The following is a 20,337-nucleotide window of genomic DNA, read 5'->3' as shown; positions in this document are numbered from 1 at the left end:
GAATTTGGGCACGACCCATCGCTCCAGGCCAGGACTGTCTCTACCCGCCTTTACCCCTTCCTGCCTTATCCAAAAGGCAGCGAAGCCATGGGGGAGCCTGGCACCGGGTGGCATCCTGGCGGGTCACCCTGCAGGCACACTCCTCACCCTTCCTTTGTCAAGTGTCGATGCCCTGGGGAGCCCCATCCCCACGCTCCATCCCCACGACAGGGACCCCAGAGCCCCAAACCTGGAGGCGTGGGGCACCCGCCAACACCCTAAAGCTGGAAAGCAGCCCCAGGGGAGCATTTTTGGGGTGTTTGGAAGGAGGTGCCTGTTAGGGCATCCTTGGGAGCACACCTGTGTCCCCGGTAGGTTGATGCACCCCACAGCCCTGTGTCCCCAGCACTGGGAGGTACCGGAGCATCCCTCAATCCCAGCCAGGCTTGTTAGACGCACGGGACAAGCGGGGGGCCGGTGAGGGGGAGGAGCAGGACCGCGGCCTCCATTATTGATTGCCTCGTAGCCAAAGGTCAGCGGTGAGTGTGCAAGGATGGGGAGGAGGGAGGTGGGTGGTGCTGGGACACGAGGGGATCGCTGCCAGCAGTGGGGCTGTGCATGGGGGGCACCGAGCCAGTGTACCTGCCTGCCCCGGTACACAGTCCCCACCGCACAGCTGCCATGGATGCTCCTCGTGCCTCAGTTTCCCCACCAGCAGATGCAGTGCTCAGCTGCACCCTGGGCTGTGCAGGCAGGGAAGGAGGCGCTGGGGGCTGGAGGGAAGGGTCTGTGCCAGCAGGAGGGAGGTGGAGGTGGGTGCTGGGGTGGGGGGGTGGAGGAGGTTTGTGCGTGTCTGTGTGCAGCCGGGAGGGCCGTGTCTGTGGGATGGGCAGGGAATGGGGGGATTCAGAGGCTGCTTTTGAGCTGGTGTCTACCTTTCTGGTGGTTAAATGGTGATGGTGACTGTGCTGGGAGATGGTGCTGGAGCCACAGCCCTGATAACACCATTTCCAGGGCCCTTCAGCTCCCCAGAACCAGCCCCTGATGGGGTCTGCAGCACATTGAGGATACCAGTCACCATCTCTGGCAGAGCTGTGACTCACATGCCTGGGTTTTTCACACCCCCGGAGCCTCATCCTGCTGGGCTCAGGACCTGGCTGGAGCCGGGCAGCCCCCAGACAGCACCGTGCCGCCTGCCTGGGCGTCCGTGATGCCGGACCATGGGCAGCACTGCTGGTGTTGGGCTTCGGCAGAGCACTGCCTGCCCTCGCCACGGCCGTGCCGTGAGGGGGAAGATTTACAGGCTGTCAGAGCTGGGGCCAGAGGTCAGCAGGGGTCAGAAAGTCCATTTTAGAGAGGTCACTGTCCACTTCTTTCAATCTAATGAAGCCATTATTTGTGAAAGCGGCCGCTTTGCCGGCTATTCCCTTGAAGCCAAGCAGGGCACAGCGACTGGCTCTGAAAGAACAGGAAGGAGTCCCCTTCCCTTTTGCATTTGCCATTCAACAGGCCCCAAAAACAAATACACCACACACAGAAATATGATGCGGGGCCATCACCGCTGCAGGACTGTGTTGCCAGGGCCGGGGGAGATGAGGTTGGGACGTAAAGTGGTGCGGCCTGGAAGTGCCGTGCTCAGGGTTGTCACTTGGCTGGAAAGTCACTGAGGATGGGCAGAATTGGGGGGGGGGGGGATGCTGAGGAAACTTGCTGCTGAATTTAAACAGAATTAACAGGAAAGCATCTCCAGGGGCTGCTGGTCCCTCTTGTCCATCAGGAAGGGGCTGGCAGGGAGGAAGCTGGTGTGCGGTGATGGATTATTTTCTGAAGGATTCATTTTGGAGGAAGCAAGGGCTGATTCCTTGCCACGTTCTTGCCCCGTACCCCCACGCCTCTGTCCTGTCTGCCCCAGTACACAGTCCCCAGGCCGTGTGTCCACTGGCACTGGGGTGTCCCCTCCAGGGACAGAAGGGACAGAGCGGTTCCCCCAGGGCTGCCCAGCGCCAGAGGCCCCTTATCCCCCACGAGTGGGCTGGGGTCGCTCGTGGGTTTTTATTTTGCTTTCTGTTTTCCAGGGCTGACAGAGGAGCAAAAACGCAGGCGGTTGGCTGTGCCGTCCCCAAATCCCGGGTGGAAGCGGGGAAGGAGAGGGGCTGGAAGGAGGGATGAGCCGAGATGAATGGAGCCACGCAGAGGCGTCTCCCGCAAGTCTTGGGGTTCCCCCCGCCCCCCCTTATTTCCTCTTGCTCCAGTTATCCTGCAAACAGGAGGAGAACGAGAATAAATGCAACCCGCGGACCTGGCCCTCGCTGGCCAGGAGAGGGTGCCAGATGCAGCCCAGCTCCCGCAGCCGCCGGGATGGTCCTGCAGCAGATCCCCACCCGTGGGTACCGGCAGGGAGAGGGAGAGCGTGAAGGCGAGAAAGTGTAAACACACACCGTGGTTTCCCTCTTGCCAAGACTGTCCCCAGCCCCTCCGCCAGCCCCGTACCCTGGGCTGGGAGCTCTGCAGGCTGCCGGAGCCTGGTCGCGAGTGGGAGTGGCGACCCCGGTCTGCGCCCGGGAAGCGCCCAGCCGGACTCTCCTCTCCTGCTGTCGCAGACGAGGGGCTGCTCGTCGGCTTTGGGGACTTGACTGAAGACTGATGTTAAGAAAAAGAGACTAATGGGGTTTCCCCCCCCGCCCGGTCTATCCCCGTTAAAACGGGCGTAAAGATGAGGTGACACCCTATGGGCGTCATGGAATTATTAACGCTGCTGTGTGCGTGTCACGGGCACCTTCTGCTCCACCCGTGCCTCGTGGGACCCTGGTTCACCTGCACTGCGGGAGGTGGCGGAGCCTTGATGGGCTGGGGGGGCAGGCTCGGAGGCAGCTCTGCCCCAGCCCCGGCCGCGTCCTCCCGAAGGCTCACCCGTCTCCCTGCCCTCGGGGTGCCCACGCAGAGAAAAACCATCCTCCTCCTCCTCTTCCTCCTCCTTCTCTGTTGTCCCCCCAGACCCGCGGGTGAAAGTCCAGTGGGGCTACTCAGCTTTGCGGGGAAGGGGCAACGCGGAGCACCCGGGTGTGGGTAGCCTCGGTGGCGAGCGGGGTGTGTGCGGGGAAGGAGCAGGAGGAAGGGCAGGAGGAGGAGGAGGAGGGGGGGCAGGAGGAAGGCGGCAGCCGCCCAGGACCCTGGACAGGGCCGTTGCCGTTCAGCACCATGGCCAGCGCCGGCGGCGCGGCAGCCGCGGGGGTGGCGGAGACCTCGCGCGGGGCTTCCCACGCGGGATTTTGCCGGCAGCGCCGGGCCGGGCCGGGGGACTCACCCCCGGGTGGGACCGCAGCCTCTGGCGTGCGCAGCCGCCGCACGGTGCCCCCCCCCCCCCCGCTCCTCTCAACGGTACCACGCGGGGCGAATCCCGCGTGGGACGGCCGCGGTCAGCGCAAACGGACCCCCAGCTCTCCCTGCGGCGGGAGATGAGGGTCACTGCCAGCTCACCCCAATTTGGGGGCCGTGGCGGTGCCCCCCCCCACGCACACCCCACACCGCCCGGGCGGGGCGGCGGGCGGCGCTGTGCCCCCACGGGCCGGGGCGGCAGCGGGGCATTGTCCGCCCGCCGGAAATGGAGCTGCTGGTCACTCGCCCTTTGTCCCCGCCCGGCCCGGGGGGCGACGGGCCCCCGCCCCCGCTGCGCCTCCCCGCCGCCGGCACCGCCTCGGCACCGCTCCCCCGCCGGCGGGAGGGCAGCCTGTGCCGCCGGGCCAGGGGGAAGCACGACACGGGGTGTGGGGGGGGACACGGCTACGGGAGTTGCATGTACCTGGAGGTTGCACGGCCCCGGGGGTGCACGACCCACTCGCGGGACACGGGATGGGGCTGGAGGCGCGGGAAGACCTCAGTGTCCCGGAAAGCCGGCCCTCCCCGCTCCCCAGTGCCTCGGCCCGGTGCCGGTTCCCCCGCCCCGCCGTGTCCCGAGGAACGGGCCGTGGCTCCCAGGTGGCTCCACTCGTGGGGGTAGCTGGGAGGCGGGGGCGCGGAGAAACGACGTGGAAACTCCTCTCGGTCCTTGGGGGTCCCACCTCCTCACTCCCCCCGGGGGTCACGTCTTCCCTTGACAGGTGGCCTCGCCCCTAAGTGTGTGGGGGGTCAACCCACCCCCCCCCTCCAAATCCCTCCCGGAATGTGTCGCTGTTGCCGGGGGGGGGGGTGGTGGTGTTAATTAGGATCACGTGGGGGCGGGATGGCGGAGCGGGGCCCGGCGCCCCCCGGCCCCGCGGGTGGGTCCTGGGGGTGGGGGGGGCGGGGGTGGCGGGGGCTGCTATTGTCTGCGAGAATTTGGGAGCCTTTGAAAAAACCCTCCCGCTCCCTCCCACCCCTATTGTTGGAGTGAAGATGGAGTCAAACCTCTCCCGGCTCCCTCCCGGCGGGGTCTAAGCTGGGGTTTTTGTTGAGGGTTTTTTTTTTTTTTCCTTTTTCCTTTTTTTTTTTTTTTTTTTTTTTGGCTGGGCTGATACCCTCAAAGCTGGCCGAGGAGGAGGAGGGAGGAGGAGGCGGTAACAGCCACAACTCGGAATTTGCAAGCGAGTGTCGGGATGGGGTCTGTTTCCAACCAGCAGTTTGCAGGTTAAGTTATATTATTGTCGCAGCCCGCCTCGGCTCCGCGATTATTAATAACGGCGGCAGAGCCCGGCCGGGGGGCGCAGGGACCCCCCCCAGACCCCGGCCCACCCAGCCCCGCTGTGCCCCAGCAGCGAGGCCGGGCCCGGCGTGGCCTCGCTCCCCCGCTGCAGCTGCGGGGAGTTCAGAGGGGGAATTTTTTTTATTTTTTATTTTTCCTACCCCCCCCCCCAGCCCCAGGATGAGCCCAGAAGTTTGGGGCTGGTGGTGGCTGCTGGGGTTGTTTGGGAGCGGTGGTGTTGGGGGGGGTCCCTGTGCAGTGGAGGGGGGGGGGGGGGGGGATGCTAATGGTAGGGGAGAGACTTTCTCCAGCGTGGCTTGCTGGGGGTAGGGGGATTTCGGGTTCGTATTTTGGGGGAGTTTTTCCCCTTTTTGTGTTTTTTATTTATTTTTTTTAACTTGACTTTTTTGTTTGGGTTTTTGTTTGGGTTTTTTTTTTCGTTTTTAACGTTTTTGAGGGGACAACGGATTTAGGGCCCCCACCCCACGCACCATCCGGGTTGTGCCGGCAGGAGCCGCCTTCATTTCCCCCCGCTCCTGGGGTGATCCCCACGCACACGTGGAGGCAGAGCTGACCGCTCTGTTTGGAGTGGGTTTTCTGAGTTTTGGGGGTTTTTACCTTTTCCATCCTGGGGAACCCAAGCAAGATTTGGGGCTCCAGCTGCGGGGGGGGGCTGGGGGGGGGGGGAGGGAGGGCAGGGGACCCGCGGCTCCCCCAGCCTCTCGGCTCAGCGGCTCGGTGGGTCTTTCCCCAGGTGCGAAGCCGGGCGAGGAGCCGGCCGGAGACTCGCCCAAGGCTGAGAACGAGTCCCAGCCGCTGCACGGCTCCGGCATCTGTAAGTGGTTCAATGTCCGCATGGGCTTCGGCTTCCTCTCCATGACCGCCAAGGGCGGCGCGACCCTGGACTCGCCCGTCGATGTCTTCGTGCACCAGGTACGGGGCCGGATCCCGCGTAGGGTCCTGGGGAAGGAAGGGGGTGCAGCCCCTGGCACCCCCTAGGGAGGATGTGAGGCGGGATGGGGACTCCCACGCCGCCTACACGCGAGGTCGCGGCTACCCCCATCCCAGCTCGGTGTCTTGGGGGAGCCGGAGTCCCCCGGGTTCGTTTCCCCGGGGCGAGGCGGGTGGCGAAGGGCAGGCAGAGCCGCTTGGCCCGAGGAGCCCAGGGCTCCTCTCCGGGGACCGGCCCTGTAAGCTGATCCCCGCGTGATTTCATTTTCCCACCATGGTTCCCTGGGGAGCCCCCCAGGGCCGGATCCAGGGGAGCAGGTGCCCGCGGGACGTGCTGGACGGGGGATGCTGCTCACCCCACGGAGGGACCCGGGGACGAGCTGGTTTCCCCACGGGAAAAGGCTCCTGGGAGCCCTGAGTCAGGCAGGGATGCAGGACTGGGCTTTCCCCAGCCGGTGGCCCATCCTCGGGTGGGGGTATCTCTGCCCAGGCCCCTTGTTTCGGCTGCAGCTGGCACAAAGGTGTGTGGGGTCGCGTACGTGCTCCTATGGATCCTGCATGGTAGTGACAGTCTCGTGTCTGGATTTGATCCGTACGCACCTCGCTGAATGGGGAAGCCCCATGTGTGTCGGTGATCCTGTGCCGAGGGAAATCGTGAATTCGGGGCTGTGGCTGCTTGAAACCCCCCAGCTGGTGGGGGAGGATCTGTTGGGGGACCCCATTTAGGAGTTGGGGGAATGGGTTTGGAGATAGTGCCCAAATCGGAGCCAGTACTGAGAGGGAGATGTGGGGCTCGGCGCCGGCTTGGATGGAAAGAGGTCTGTGTGATGAGCGTGGCCCGTGGGCCCATGCCCCGGGAAAGCAGCGGCCCTCAGGGTTGGGGAGCAGAGTGAACATGAGGAAAGGGGGCACGGGCGTCTCTGGAGCAAACACGAGTGGTTTTGTGGGTATGGCTGGGAGCAGCCGCCCAGGATTGAGCCCGGGGCAGCGTGATGGTGCTGGCTCAGGGGAGCCCCTGGACCAGCCGGCTTCAGTGGCTGCTGCTTTCCATGGGCCCAAATTTCCCCAAACTGGAGACCATCCTGCGGTCTGCTGATGGGCTGGGGGTGCAGGACTGAGCCACTGGGCTGTGCAGAGCTCCTGGGACCTGGGGGTCTCTCACCCCCTGCCCATGAGGCAGTGGCTGCTCCAGGCAGGGCTACAGTGACTTGGCAAGTGAATGGTGACCAGGGGAGAATTAAATCCCTTTTCCTTCGGCTGCGGTGTGGTGAAAGTGCCTTGGTAGGAGCTACCGTCCCAGGCCATGGCTGGGTTTGCAGGCAAGGGCTCCAAATTAGTCTGCAAAAACCAAGATCATGGTGCAAGGAGTAAGCAAACGGGTCTTTGCATCTCAATGTAGCACGGTGGAACCCAGTGCCTGTGGGGGGGAAGCCTCCCGCCTTCCCTCCCTTCTCCCCGAGGTTTATTGCCCCTAGACAGTCTGGTTTCCTGATTGCTCTTGCTCACATTCCTGCAGGAAAAGAGAATTAGCTGGGGTGTCTCTGCCAGGAGAATCCCACCTCCCGGGGAGAGGTGCAGCTTCCTGGCATCCCCCGTTTACCAGGGTCAGGAGAGCCGTGGGGTCCTGTGTGCAGGGTTTGCTGCGTTCGGGAAATAGGGTGAACGCTGGGTAAAAGTGGGTTATTTTGGGTAGCAGAGAGGCAGTGTGTGCGTGTGTGGTTCTCCCGTGCAGCGACGGGCAGGGTGCTCCCAGTGCTGGGCTTTGCGTTGCCAGAAGCGAGGTGGCTTTGGGCTGATGTCGAGTCTTTCTCCTCCAGGTCAGGCTTCGCCTCCCGCCCTGCTTACTGGCGGCACAAAGTCACCGCTGACCTGCAGCGAAACAGCCGGGGCTGATGCTGGTGACTCTCCCACTGCAGAGCATCCTGGCACCGGCTCAGCCCCGGACCCCTCCTCAGAGAGGGACCAAACTCACACTCCCACCCCAGCCCCAACGCTTTTGGGTGGCTTGTGGGGAAACGGGCCCTTCGGCCGATGGTCTCCCCATCCCAGCATCCAGGCGCTTCTGGAGAGCGGGTGCCGACTCTGTTCCCTGGGGAGGGAGTCAGGCCTGGGAGGGCAAAAGCCAGAACTGGCTTGGAAGGATACAGATGGGGCAGGAGGTGCTGGGCTCAGGGTGCTGTGCCCGGCACCCACCACCCACACCACACACAGTACCCCAAACCAACCATTGGGCTTTAACACCCCAGAGCCCCCCATAACCCGCTCCCTCCCCTCTTCATTTACATATGTGAATGATGACCCACAGGAAGTAATTGTGGGAGAAAGAAGGGAATTGGCCTCTTTAGATCTATTAAATCACTTTATTACAGGAACCAGGTCTGAATGGCCCTTCTCTGCAGGGAGCGCGTCTCCATCTCCCTCTCCCTTTATCTGATCACAAAGAGATTAAAATCTCGGCAGGACAGGAGACTAACAGGGCTCCTCGGGGCTGCCTTTCCCTCGCATTGTGAGCTAAAAATGAGGCATTTGGGTTCAAATGCCTCCCCTGGACGCTGGAGATGGATTCATTTGGGGGCTGTGAGGAGACAGTGGGGGATGAAGCACGGAGGAGCGGAGCAGGTCGTCCCGGGGAGGCGAAGGGCTGAGCAGCACCCATGAAAGGGTGGGGGTCTTGAGGTGGCAGAAATCAGGCTGGTGCTAGGGAAGCCCCCAAAGCTGCGCTGGTCCCCTGGGGATGCGTGGTCCCCTGGGGATGCGGCCCCTGGGCTTGCACCGCGACTCTGGGCATCACTTACAGGGGTGCGGGGCTGCCGCAGAAGGCAACTTGGAAAAAGGGAGAGGAGAAAATCTGGGCACCCCGTGGCCCCAGGGCTCGGTGCCGCTGGCTGGAGCGGAGGAGCGAGCACAGCCCAGCAAGGCTGGGGTTCACAGCCCGTCCCCAAACCTGGCCCAGTAGCCCTGGCTGAGAGCAGAGAGGAAGGGGCTGGGACCCCTGGGAACCACTGCTCTGCACAGATCGGCTCTGTCTCCAAGCATTTCTCCAAGCCAACAGGTCTAAATCCTTGATAAAGGCAATGTTAGCTGGGGTTTTTTTGTTCTTTTTCATGATTTTGGCAAGGAGAGCTTCTGGGTACTGCTGGGACCCCGTGGCTGCTGTGACCGCAGTGTTCAGTGGCATCTTGGTGACGTGGTCCCGGTGTCCTCGCAGGGACAAGGCTGTGCCTGAGGTTAGACCCGCTGGGATGTGTCACTCCTGCCCTGTCCGAGCGCTCGGTGCCATGTGGGCATGGGGGGGTGGGGGGATTCAGTCCCCCCACGGCCCCCTGGGTGCTGCTGTCCCTGGGAGCTCTGCGGGGGGGATGACGGTCGGGCAGGCAGGGACCGGGGCAGACGGGGGTGGTGGCTGCTGTTCAGCCGTGGGTTTTGGCCAAGCCGACCTGGGTTGTTGCCCACCTGCGCTCGTGCTGTCCCCCTGTGTGTGGCTGGGGATGGAGCCAAGACGCGGGCATGATGTGAGCCCTTAAAAAAAAAAAGAAAAAAGAAAAAAGGCACGTGTTTGGAGCAGCTCCATTCCTGAGCACACAGGAGAGCAAAAGCAGGAGCACAGGGGAGGATTTCCCCACTGGGGAGCAGGGTCCAGCCTTCCTGCAGGGTCCCCCACTGCCTTCCCCTGGGCTGGGGTGCAGGGCAGGATCGGTCGGGGGGGGATTTCATCTGTGCAGAGCCGGGGTAGCGGCAAAGGGAAGGGTGAACCTGGTCAGAGCAGAGGTTTGAGTTAGTCTGTGCCTTGGACCACGATGCCTACAGGGGCACGGGATGTATTTAATTTCTTGCTTTTTCTGCTTTCTCATGTGCATCGCTCCTGTGTTTGCTCTCTGCAACCCGGGTCACCCAAGAGCGCTGGGTGGGCACCCTGAGGCGCCGGCATGGGTGGCTGCAGGACCCGGGAGCACCAGGGTTACGTGTGTCCCTGGGGAAGGAATCCCCCGGGGTGTAGAAACACAGGTCAGCATCTCCACCTTAGGGGTGAGGGGATAGCAGCAAATTCCTTTTTTTTTTTTTTTTTTCTAATTTTTTAAACAACTGCTGGAATAAAATTGTATCGCACCGCTTGTGCGCCACGTCCTGATGGGAAATAGTGAAAGAGAGCGGCTTTATTCCACCCCTGAAACTCCCTGAAGATGCACACAAAAAAAGCCTCCTGTCTCTGTCTAAAGATTAACTGATGGCTGCAGGCACATCCCTTCCCCCAGCTCCACCCTCTCAGCCCCAGGGTGAGGGGCAGGGAGAGAAAACACCCTTAAATGGTCTCCCAGATAAAATGGCCCAAATGAATGGGATTGCTCCCGTTAAAGCCAGGGAGGAGGGCTGGGATGGAGCCGCTGGCTTGGCAAGTCCCTGTCCCTGCCACCGCCAGCTCCAGCATTTCTTTTTCCTCATTTACTTGGTCCTAAGAATAAGCGGGATGAAGCCGAAAATCACTGATGGAAGGTGTGCTGCTGCTGCTGCTGCTCCTGGCCGTGCCCTTGCTTTAATATGGGAGTATGAAATTAATATGCGGCCGCTGATCCCAATTAGCTGCACCCTGGGAAGCACGGGAGGGTTTGGCACCCTCAGGGTGGGGAAAATACAACTGAAGGAGCTGAAGGTGTGGATTCAGGGCAGGTAGCTGATGTATTAAACTCCTTGGTGGATACTTTTTTCACCAGAATTAGCATCTAGCATTTAATTTTGCTGGCTTATGGTGGAAAATTAAGAGCAAGCGTAGTTACTTTGGCAGCAAAGTGGCTTTATTTTGGTTTTACTTGAATTGGGGAAAAAATCCTTGGGGATATTGCTTTAGATGACAGTAGGGAGAGACTGGAAAGCCCTGGTAATATTTCGTTAAACCCCCTGTGCTCTCCCCGTGGGTTCCCGTAGGCATCACCAGCTTTATCTCCGCACCGAGCCCCCGGAGCTGAGGGAGGACCCTCTTTCCCGAGCAGCATCCGCTGGCTGCTTGCACAGGGGCTGAGCCGCAGGAAGGGACCACGGGGCGATTCCTGCTCTGAGCCGTACGTGCATGAGCCTGAAAATAGCAGCAGCGCAGTCCGCCGGTGCTCGAGCTGCCGGCACCACTGCGTGCTTGGGAGAGGGAAGGGCTTTGCTCGGGGATGGATCCAGGCGCTGGCCGTGAAGGCAAAGGGATGTTTTCCTGCTGGCGGTGGGGTGCTGAGCTGGCCCCACTGCGGCACGGGGGCTTGAGTCACCGCTCCGACTTGGCAGGGTCTGACCCTGCCGAAATCTGCTTCGGGGGCTGCTCGGTGTCAGGCAGTGCCCAGCTGAGGGGAAACCTGCTCTGCCGGAACAGGGCTGGGAGCTGGGCTGGGGCTGCCCGGTCCCAGCGGGATTGCGATGGCATCGCTTGGTGGCTGGCGGAGCCGGACTGGTGTTGGCCGGGCAGGAATCGCTGACGGGCCAGCCCAGGCTGGGGCACGTGCCAGCCCAAACTGGGCGAGCGTTAGCCCCCGCACACCGGCTTATTCCTGGTGCAGGAGTCGAAGAAAGGGCTGATCTGCACCAAGCCTGAGCCCTGCGGGGCTGGGGGTGGCTGAGGGCTGGGGCTGCTCCCCCCAGGATGGGAATCCCCCTTGGGACAGGCTGTGGTGGGGCGAAGGTGGCCGGGACACGTGAGGCTCTGCCGGCCACCCTGCACCCCGGTCAGGCTGGCTGCTGCATCGACCGCAGCAGCATGGGTCTGGCTGGCACAAAACAAGGGATTTGGGGGCACGGGGACACTGCGGCTCTGGGGGACAGAGGCAAATGGGGCAGCACGGCGGCCAGGGTGCCCTGAGCACCGTTGTGGGTGCAGGCTGAGCAGAGGGGACTATAGTTGGGTTACCCCCAGCCTGCGGGCAAAGGTGGGGTGCAGTGACCTCCCTGGGGGCTCAGCAATCCCTGTGCCCAATGCCAGGACCTGCCGGGGGGTCCCATCTTCCCTGGCCCCTGTGGGCTGCTTCCCTTCTCTGGAGTGGGGGAAACTGAGGCACGGGCATTGGCTGCAGTGGGGTCGGGCTGCCCAAAACACTCTGGGCATGGCCTGGCCATACCCTTGGCACAGCTCAGCGCTGCCACTCACGTTTCCGCAGCCACTCTTAACCCAGCGTCCCAACCCGGCTTGTTTTCCAAGGGATTTAAGTTTAAACGGCTGCAACGCTCCCGCGCTGGTGAGAGGCGAGGTGCAGCGGCCGCTCCGCCCCAGGCCCCTCCGGACACAAAGATGGTTTGATTGAGTGGCCGGGGCTGGCTGGGAATAAACGTCCCCTTGTGTCGCGCTGGGGAGGCCGCGGGGACAATGGTGACCCCGGGGCCGGCCGAGCCCCTCCGGAGTCCGGCAGGGTGGGGGTGAACCGGAGCCTGGTGGTTTTGGGGAGCAGTGGCTGGATTTGGGGTGCTCCATGGTGTCACCCCTCCGGGTGGGGAAACAGGTCTAATGCTGGGATCTGCGGTGAGGGATTTGCTGGGTGGGAGGAAGAGGAGGGATGAAGGCACCCACGTGCAGGTGGGGAAGGGGTGAGTGTGGGGGACACCCAGCGCCGAGGGGACGGTGGGCAGCGCTCAGCCGCTCGTGTGCTGCGTCTTTGTCCGCCGTAAATAATTTTGGAGCTGCTGGGGTGCGGGATGGGTGGAAAGGCAGAGAGGTGCCCATGGCATCGCCCGGTGAGGGGGTACCCGGGGGGCTGCAGAGGTGGGTGAAGTGGCGGCGCCTCTGCTGCTGTTCCTTGTCCCACTGGTTAACTCTGGACCCTAATGATAACAAGTGCAACCCTTGCTCTAGGATGTGCTTTAAAGCAGTTTTATTATGAGGATGGCAATGCTTTGTGATCCAAGCCCAGGGTCACCCTGCACCCCCCGTACCAAAACCATCCCCCCAAGACGGAACCCTCAGCTCAGCCGTGGGACCCACATCCCAAAACCCCAGCACCCAACGGGCGAGACCCGGCTCTCCCTCAGCGGGCCAGTTGGGCGTGGGGCTGATGCGCGGAGGGGCTGCAGGGGGTCAGAGGGGCCGCGGCCATGCCGGCCACCCTTCCTCCCCCCGCCGTGGCCTGGAACTCCTGGAATTTGGGCAGCGGGAGTGCGGCCGCCGCCGGCCCTTTGTTCTCGCTGGCCGGTGGCTCCCGGCCCTGGCCCTCCCCTGCGCTCCCCCTCATCCCCAGCATCCCCGGCTTGCTCCAATCCCCCCCTTCCTCTCTTTATTTTTTGGGGGGGGGTGTGGGGTGTGTGGAAGCCTGGGAAGGCTCCGGCTTTGTGTGTGGTGTGGGACAGGGGCTCTGGGCCCCTTCCTTTCAGATGCAGGAGGTATGCAGCTAATTCAATGGGCTGCAGTTTGATTACCTATCTGATAACAGAGGAATGCCAGCAATGTGTGTGTTTTGGGAAGGGGGCAGGGGGGATGCGCAGGGACCACCAGCCACTCTGCAGCTCACATCAAAAGGCTACGGCGGGGGGAGAGCTGGGGCGCCCCGGCCACTGCCCCCCCCCTCCTTCCCCGGGGAGAGGGCGTTTCCTTTGGCCTTTTGGCGGAGGGGGCCGGGGAGGCGGTTGTCATCCTCACCCGCTCCTGGAAAATAAATCGCTTCCCCCGTCATGTTGCAGCAGCTTCTGCCCCAGCCCTCCTCTTCCTTGAAATGGGGGGAACGGATGGCTCGGGGGGGGGGGGAACGAGCTGGACCCCCGGCACTGCCCACGGGTGATGGTGTCCAAGGCATGGGCTGAGCTGGGGGGAGCCCAGCCTGTATGCCGGGGTCCCCCCTGCCATGGCTCGGCTTTGTCCCAAAGCTTGGGGCTGAGCGCCTGGGAGTTTTCATCTCCACAGTGTAAACACAGCTGGCCGGGCTGGGGCTGTAAACACCCCCGATAAGGATCTCTGGCTCTCGTCCCCCAGCCTCTGGAGCTGCCATGGAGTGATGCTCGGCTCCTCCTTGCCCCCAAAATGCTGTGGCTGCTGCTGGAGTGGGGCAAATTCTCCATCCGTGGCAGCCCCTGTCACCCAAACTGCCTTGCACGGGGATTTGAGGGGACTGGGGGGGGCAGCACGCTGGGGATGGGGCAGGGTTGGTGTCCGACCCCGAGGTGCCAAAGCTGAGCCGGGCACCTCCTGTGTTGAGCTGGCAGTTGCTTTGCACGGAGAGCTTCTGCTTGGGCAATGCTCAGCACCCTCCTGGTGATGCTCAGCACCTGGGGAAAGCCAAGCTGGGGTTGGGGAGCAGTGTCTGGCCGTTGCGCTGAGCGTGGCAGGGTGCTTGCCAGTGGTAGGTGATGATGGGACCGCTCAGGTCAGCCCTGGATGGGCAGAGGTTGCTGCTGAGACCCTGTCGCATCCTTCTTGTCGTTGGGGACCTTGTAGCTCATGATTTGGCTCTTCCTTTTGGGTCCAGGAGCAGGTCAGAAAGCAAAGGTTTCTGGCGATCCCACCCAGACCGCCCTGGACCCCGTCCCAGCAGATGAATGGACCAGGTGGGTGTGGGTGACCTGGCCCACCCGGACCTGGGCCCCAGGGCACAGAAGGGGCAGAAAAGCAGCAGAAAAAGGGGCCCTGAGGGTTGTTCCTCGAGCTCTGCCACGTTCCCACTTCTCATGTACGCCCATGGACACACACAGGTCCCGCAAGACCCCGCTGAAACAAATTCACTCCTAAAACCCAACAGCTCCATCTCCTCCTCTCCTAAAAGCAGAGATGCTTTTATGTGGGATGTTTCCATGTGGGTCCTGATGAGATTTGGGGTCGAAGATGGGAACCGACCATGCCTGCCCATCCCCGGGCAGCGTGTGCACGGAGGCTCGGTGCGGGAAGAATGGGCGGCCGCAGCCCACGTGACGGGAACTCGCTCGGCCATGAATGGGGGAGATGCTCCATTCATAAATGCAGAGTCCTGCTGCAGCCGCGCAGGCGTTGGCGCCGGCTCTGCCGGGAATCCCCAGCCCGCTGGAGCTGCTCCTCCTCCCTCTGCCAGCATATCCCCCTTAACTCTTTGCTCACGCTCGTTTGGGCTCCGCTAACGAAGTCAAGCGAAAGCCCCGCTGGAATCGCTGCCTAGGATGCAGCGGTCCTCTGGCAGAGCAGGCAGCGATGCTCGTGGCAGCGTTTGCTGGCACAGGGGCCAAGACATGTCAGCTGCACCGCCCGGTTCAGCTCCTTAATGATTTTTTTCTGCTAAAATGGATGGAGCTCCTGGAAATGGAGTGGATTTTTCTATCATCTCACAACCCCCCTTCCCCAGCCTGGGTCTGAACTCCCAAGTTTGATTGCACAGTGATGACTGATGTGGTAATCCTGGGAGGGACAGGAGATGCTTCCAGCAGCGACAATCCAGGGCCAAACAGCTGCTTAATTAATTATTGGGGACATTTATAGGGCTTGAACTGAGGTGAGCTGCAGTGCAGGGGGCTGGCTGGGACTCAGGACCAGCAGTGCCAGCTTCCAGCCTCCTGGCCTTGCTGCGGATCCTGCCACGAGTGGGGTTGCATGTGTCTGTGGAAAGCCTCGAGATCCTTTTGCTGTTTTAAAATGATGTTTAGGATCTCCCTGCGAGCATCCCCAGCACAGGGTGCCAGGAGGTGCCGGGGCAGCTCTCGCTCCCCAGGGTGGGGCTGGGTGGGAGAAGGGGGCTGTTTTGCAGCACTGAGTGCCAGCATTTTCCATCGAACGCTGAAATTCAGGGCAGAGCTGACTCTGCTGGCCCTCTCTTGCCAAACCAGTGAGTCCCACTCAACCGGGTGCCTCAGCTCACTGGGGGCTCTGTGTTATCGGGCTCCAGAGATTTTGGGGAGATGAAGGTGCCCGGCGAGCTCAGTCCCCTCACAAGGAGCAGGTACAGGGGACATTGGCAGCTCCAGTGCCACGGGAGGCGTTTGCTGGGCTGGGGCTTGTCGTGTGCCCAGCAAACACCCCGGCTTGGTGCTGACCCCCGTCCTTTCCTTGTGCCCCCCCTCTCCCAGAGCAAACTCCACATGGAGGGTTTCCGCAGCCTGAAGGAGGGCGAAGCTGTCGAGTTCACCTTCAAGAAATCATCCAAAGGTTTGGAGTCGATCCGGGTGACCGGCCCGGGGGGTGTCTTCTGCATCGGCAGCGAAAGGAGACCCAAGGGCAAGAGCCTCCAGAAACGCAGATCGAAAGGAGACCGGTAAGGAGAGGCTGGGGCCTGATCCAGGGCAGGGGCTGAGCCCTGCGGGCACCAGGAGCTGCCCAGCACCCTGCCTCCAGCATGGGGACGGGCTCGGGTCCGGTGGGGCGGGCAGCGACCCTTCCTCTGGGAAAGCGGCTTCCTTCGGCGGTTAATGAGTGGCAGATGCAGCTTGGTGGGGAAAGGGCAGCAAACCAGCAGCAAAAGGGCAGAGGTCAGGGACACCCCGGGCGGCCGCTCCCCTCGTCTGGGGGAGCCGCGCTGGGCAGGGGTAATTTTCTTGAAGAGAAACCCTTCCTTGTGGGAAGGAAATGGCCGGACGTCCTGGCAGCATGTCCCATGGTGAGGCTTGGAGCCCTGGGGCAAGTTTCTGGCCAGCCCTTCATCCCCCCTCTCTTCTCCCATCCTCTCCATCCTGGCTGCCCAGGGATGCCGCATCCCGGCTTTCCCTGTGGATGCTGCCTGCCCCACCTGGATGTTCTCGCAAGTGGGGTTTAAAATTAGTCAGAAGGGAATTGGGAAGGAAAAGGAAAGAGAAAAGGGTTGTGGCTGTCCTAGAAGGATGCAGGATCCTAGATGGATGCAGAGGACGCTCCCTCTGCCCACACCGCTCTGGTGCGAAGGTGGCACCTGAGGGGATGAGTGCTGCAAGGGTACAGCCGTGAGAGACGCCACGTTTGAGGTTGTCCCCACACCAATGGCCACGGTCCCTGCAACCCTTCTCCCGGCTGGGGCTGTCAGTCGTCCAAGAGCCTTTTCCTGCTCTGCCACGGGCTTTTGGTCCGTAGTGTGTAACCCTGGGTGCAGGGTCTATGGATGCAGGAGCCAGAACCATGATGGAGCCAGAAGGGGTGGCAGCCCCCGACGACCCTGATTTTTGTCCCCGAGTGCTTGGTTTCGGTGCGGGGGTTTGCTGCCATCTCCTGGGTACCAGCAGCACCACTGAGCCAAACTGGCCGTGCTGGAGCTGGGGCTCTGTGGGGACCAAACCCAGCACCACCCACCCACCACCAAAAAGCTGACCCCACATCCCCTCAGTGGCCAGGCCATTTTAAGCCCAGCTCTGTCTGCAAAGCCAGATGGGTCCCAGTCACTGCCATGGCAGCTTCCCACCTCGTTTAATTTCTTCTCCTCGAATCTTTCTCCTCACTCCCCCCCCCCTCCGCAGATGCTACAACTGCGGCGGGCTGGACCACCATGCCAAAGAGTGCAAGCTCCCGCCGCAGCCCAAGAAATGCCACTTCTGCCAGAGCATCAGCCACATGGTCGCCAACTGCCCCGCGAAAGCACAGCAGTCCCCCAGCTCCCAGGGAAAGCCTGCCTACTTCCGAGAGGAGGAGGACATGCACAGCTCGGCCCTCCTCCCCGAAACCCGGGAATGATGGCGGGTGGCAGGGAGGGGGGGGCTTCCATCGGGATGAAAGGGCTTTGGCAAGGCAACGGGCAGTCGTGGGGGCTTGGAGGAGGGAGGGCAGGGTGAAGGACTGGGGAGGGAAGACGGCAGTGCTAACGGCAGGGACCTGGTGTCCCTGCACGGACCTTTTCCCCCCTGTTCCCAGCCCGGGGAAAGCCCTGCTTTAATCCGGATGGCTCGTTCCAAAAATAGGGGGAGGCAGCACCTAACACACCTTGTCCAGCTAAAAAAAAAACCCCACCATATTTGATTAATCTTTATTCTTTTCCTAAACGAAGCCAGGCAGTAGTGTCTCTGGGAGGAGGAGCAGAGAAGCAACATCTCAGGGAGGAGCTCACGGCTCCATGTTCTCCTGAGCTTCAAACAGGCTCCAGCACAGCCTGGGCGAGCTGCGGGGGACCCGCTCCTACGCCTGCCCCGTCCCTCTCTGCCCCAAGGAGGGAGGGCGAGGGGGGAAGGCTGGCTGCAGAGCGCCGGGGAGATGCCCGTGGGCCGGCCCCATGGGTCCATCTGCTCCTCGTGGCTTCTCACTTGCAGGTCGGTGCAAGGATTTGCAGGATTTTTTTTTTGTGGTCGTCCCATTGCTGAAAGCAGCGGAGCCCAGATTTGGGCTCGGTCTGGAAGGAAATGGTGTGTTTCTCGTGGCTGGGCTAACGCTCGCCACCTGCTTGTGGGCTTGGAGGAGATCAGGTCAAAAGAAAAACACTTTTTTTTCCCCCCCTAAGCCTTCCAAGTGCCAGCCCTGAGAGCACAAGGTGTTTTATGCAGCCAGCTCTTCCCCTCTAAGGCTTCTCCCTGCCTCTAAAATGCAGAGCCGGGGAGCAGGAGGGTTTCACAGCGTGGGAATACTCTGTTAAGTCTTGGGCACCGGACACGGGGCAGAGCCAGCTCCCAGGGATGTTGCTGGCAGCGTTTTCCTCGGAGGCTGTGTACACAACCCACCCGGGGCTCACGCAGATCCAACCGTGGCTTGATCCAGACATCCTGGCTCTCCCCACGGGCTCTGGATCAAACCCCCACAGGACAAAAACTTGCCTCTGCTCCTTCTGCCTATCCCACGCTCCAGAAACCGATGGCTCCTGGGCTGAGCCTCCCCAGGGGCAGAGGAAAAGGGTGTCCCAGGTCGTTAGCGGCTGCTGTCCTCCCTCCCCACTGGCTCCCCCAAGTCTTGCCTTTATTTATTGGCCCCAGCGGACGGCCCTTGTCCCGGGGCAGCCCCTCCGTCCGTGCCGAAGCCAACGCCAAGTGAAACCTGCACTAGGACGTGCGTGAATGACGTATCTTTGGGTTTGTTTGTTGTCTTTGTTTTGGGGTGGGTTTTTTTGGTTTTTTTGGTTTTTTTTTTAATATAAATATTCTGGTTTTGTATTTTTGTATATTTTAATCTTTAAGAGAAGAAAAAAAAAAAAAAAAGAGAGAAAGGACATAATTCCTGCAACTTATTCTCAGGTATTCGAGCAATCTCAGGGATAAAATGCCTCTGTAGCCCAGTGCTGGACAGAGAGGAGGGTTTTTTCTAACAGCACAAAGACGTGATGAAGTTTGCATTGGAAGTGTAGATCTACCTCACTGGATGTTTGCTAGGTGGACTGACGTGTTGCCAAGCTTTTCTGTTGTGGTTTTTTTTTTTTTATATGTTTGGGGTTTGTTTTCTTTTTAACTGTATTTTAATAGAGTCTCTTTCCCTTCCCCACTGGACTGAGGAGGAATTTGGGTCTGTAGATTTGTGTGCGGGGACGGAGAAGCCAGGCAGTGCCACGGGGCAGGGAACAGCTGCTAGAGCCTGTGTCGGCTCCCCAACTCCAGATTTTCTCCCAGCCTGGTGGCTTTTGCGGACTGTCCTCCATTTCTCTCTCCTGTTTACGCTCACATGTCCCCTCCCCGTCATCCCGATGGGAATGCTCCAGTCCGCCCTGTGCCCGAGTCTTCCCATTGCCCACGGGTTGGGATGTCGCACAGGCTCCCAGCAGGCTGGTGCCATGTGGTTGGGGGGTCAAAAAGCCAGGATAGGGGTCCCAGCCCGTTCAGGGGGACGTGGTAAGAGCTGACAGCAGCCAGGGAGGTTGTTGGGAGACAGAGGGTTGTCCTTGATCCCCTGCCCTAACCTGCCCTCGAGCAAAGGGCTGGCTGGCTGCCCATGACATCCTGGGATCAGGGACCTGGTGCCAAGGTGCACCCAAATCCAAGGGAGGTGCAACTGCTCCATCTTTCTTCTCCTTTCCTGGCTATCCCCAAATGCTGGCTCATGGTGGCCGAGGGAAACTCCTCTGGATCCCTGGTTTTGAGGGAAACTCTGGATCCCCGATTTTGGGGCATTAACACTCCACTTTGCAGCCCGGGGGCTGGCTGGAGCCTTCCCAGGGAAGGCATCTCGCTGTGCTGGCGTGTCAGGACGTGGGCATGGTTTCTGCTGTTTGTTAGGTAGCAATAGGTTTAGATGTAGAGCGAGGCCGGAACAGACGGGGAGCACCTACTCCGTCCCTGGGGGGGGTCTTGCTGAGGCTGCTGGGGCCCGGTGACCCCTCTGAGGGTCACACAGGCACGGAAGGGGACAGAGTGCGGCTCCCCAACTGTTTGCCTGCCCCCCCTCTGGTAGTTTTTGTGGTGAGGTGGTGGTCTCTTCTTGGGAGGGTGGGAGGGGGGAAGGACTTTTAGTTCTTGACTAGTAATGGGATCTATACAAAACTACTTCAGGAAAACCGCTTTTGTCCGAACGGGGTAAATGCAATAGAGCGCACCGGGCTGCGCGTCTAAGCCTGGGCCTCGGTTCTGCTGCCACGTTGCAGAGGGCTGTTGGCCTTCCCCTGGCACCTCGGTTGTGCTGGGGAAACTGCTGCCCCCCTAATTCTTGTATCTGTCTTCAAGAATCGTGTAGGACCTTTCCCTTCTCACCCCCTGGTTTGATGGTTTGGTGATTTTTTTCTGCTAGATGTCTAGTGTGTGTAAATATCTCTGTAAATCTTTCCATTTTCTCTCAGTATTCTCCTTGATTATTGTTTACAAAAGTAAGAGGGAAAAAAAAAAAAAGGAAAAAAAAATAGCCAAAGCATCTAATAGGTTATGGACCAGGGAGACAGGATCTTCTCTGTGTACTCTGCCTTGCAACTCTGTGTGGGGATATGAGCTCTGTAACCATCCCTGTCCTAGGCTAAAGCAAATAGCAAATGACA

General features: G+C 61.0%; 1 protein-coding gene across 1 annotated transcript; it reads left to right on the top strand.

Annotated features, from left to right (window-relative positions):
- The first annotated feature begins 4,550 nt into the window (after nucleotides 1–4,550).
- Nucleotides 4,551–17,135, top strand: LIN28A (lin-28 homolog A). Its single transcript, XM_054802537.1, has 4 exons — nucleotides 4,551–4,581; nucleotides 5,391–5,569; nucleotides 15,569–15,753; nucleotides 16,922–17,135. Exons 1-4 carry the CDS (start codon nucleotides 4,551–4,553, stop codon nucleotides 17,133–17,135), a joined length of 609 nt encoding a protein of 202 aa, XP_054658512.1.
- The last annotated feature ends 3,202 nt before the right edge of the window (nucleotides 17,136–20,337 follow it).

Source organism: Grus americana, chromosome 23, assembly GCF_028858705.1.
Source record: "Grus americana isolate bGruAme1 chromosome 23, bGruAme1.mat, whole genome shotgun sequence".
NCBI classification, from domain to species: Eukaryota; Metazoa; Chordata; class Aves; order Gruiformes; family Gruidae; genus Grus; species Grus americana.
This window is presented reverse-complemented; position numbering and strand designations above follow the sequence as displayed.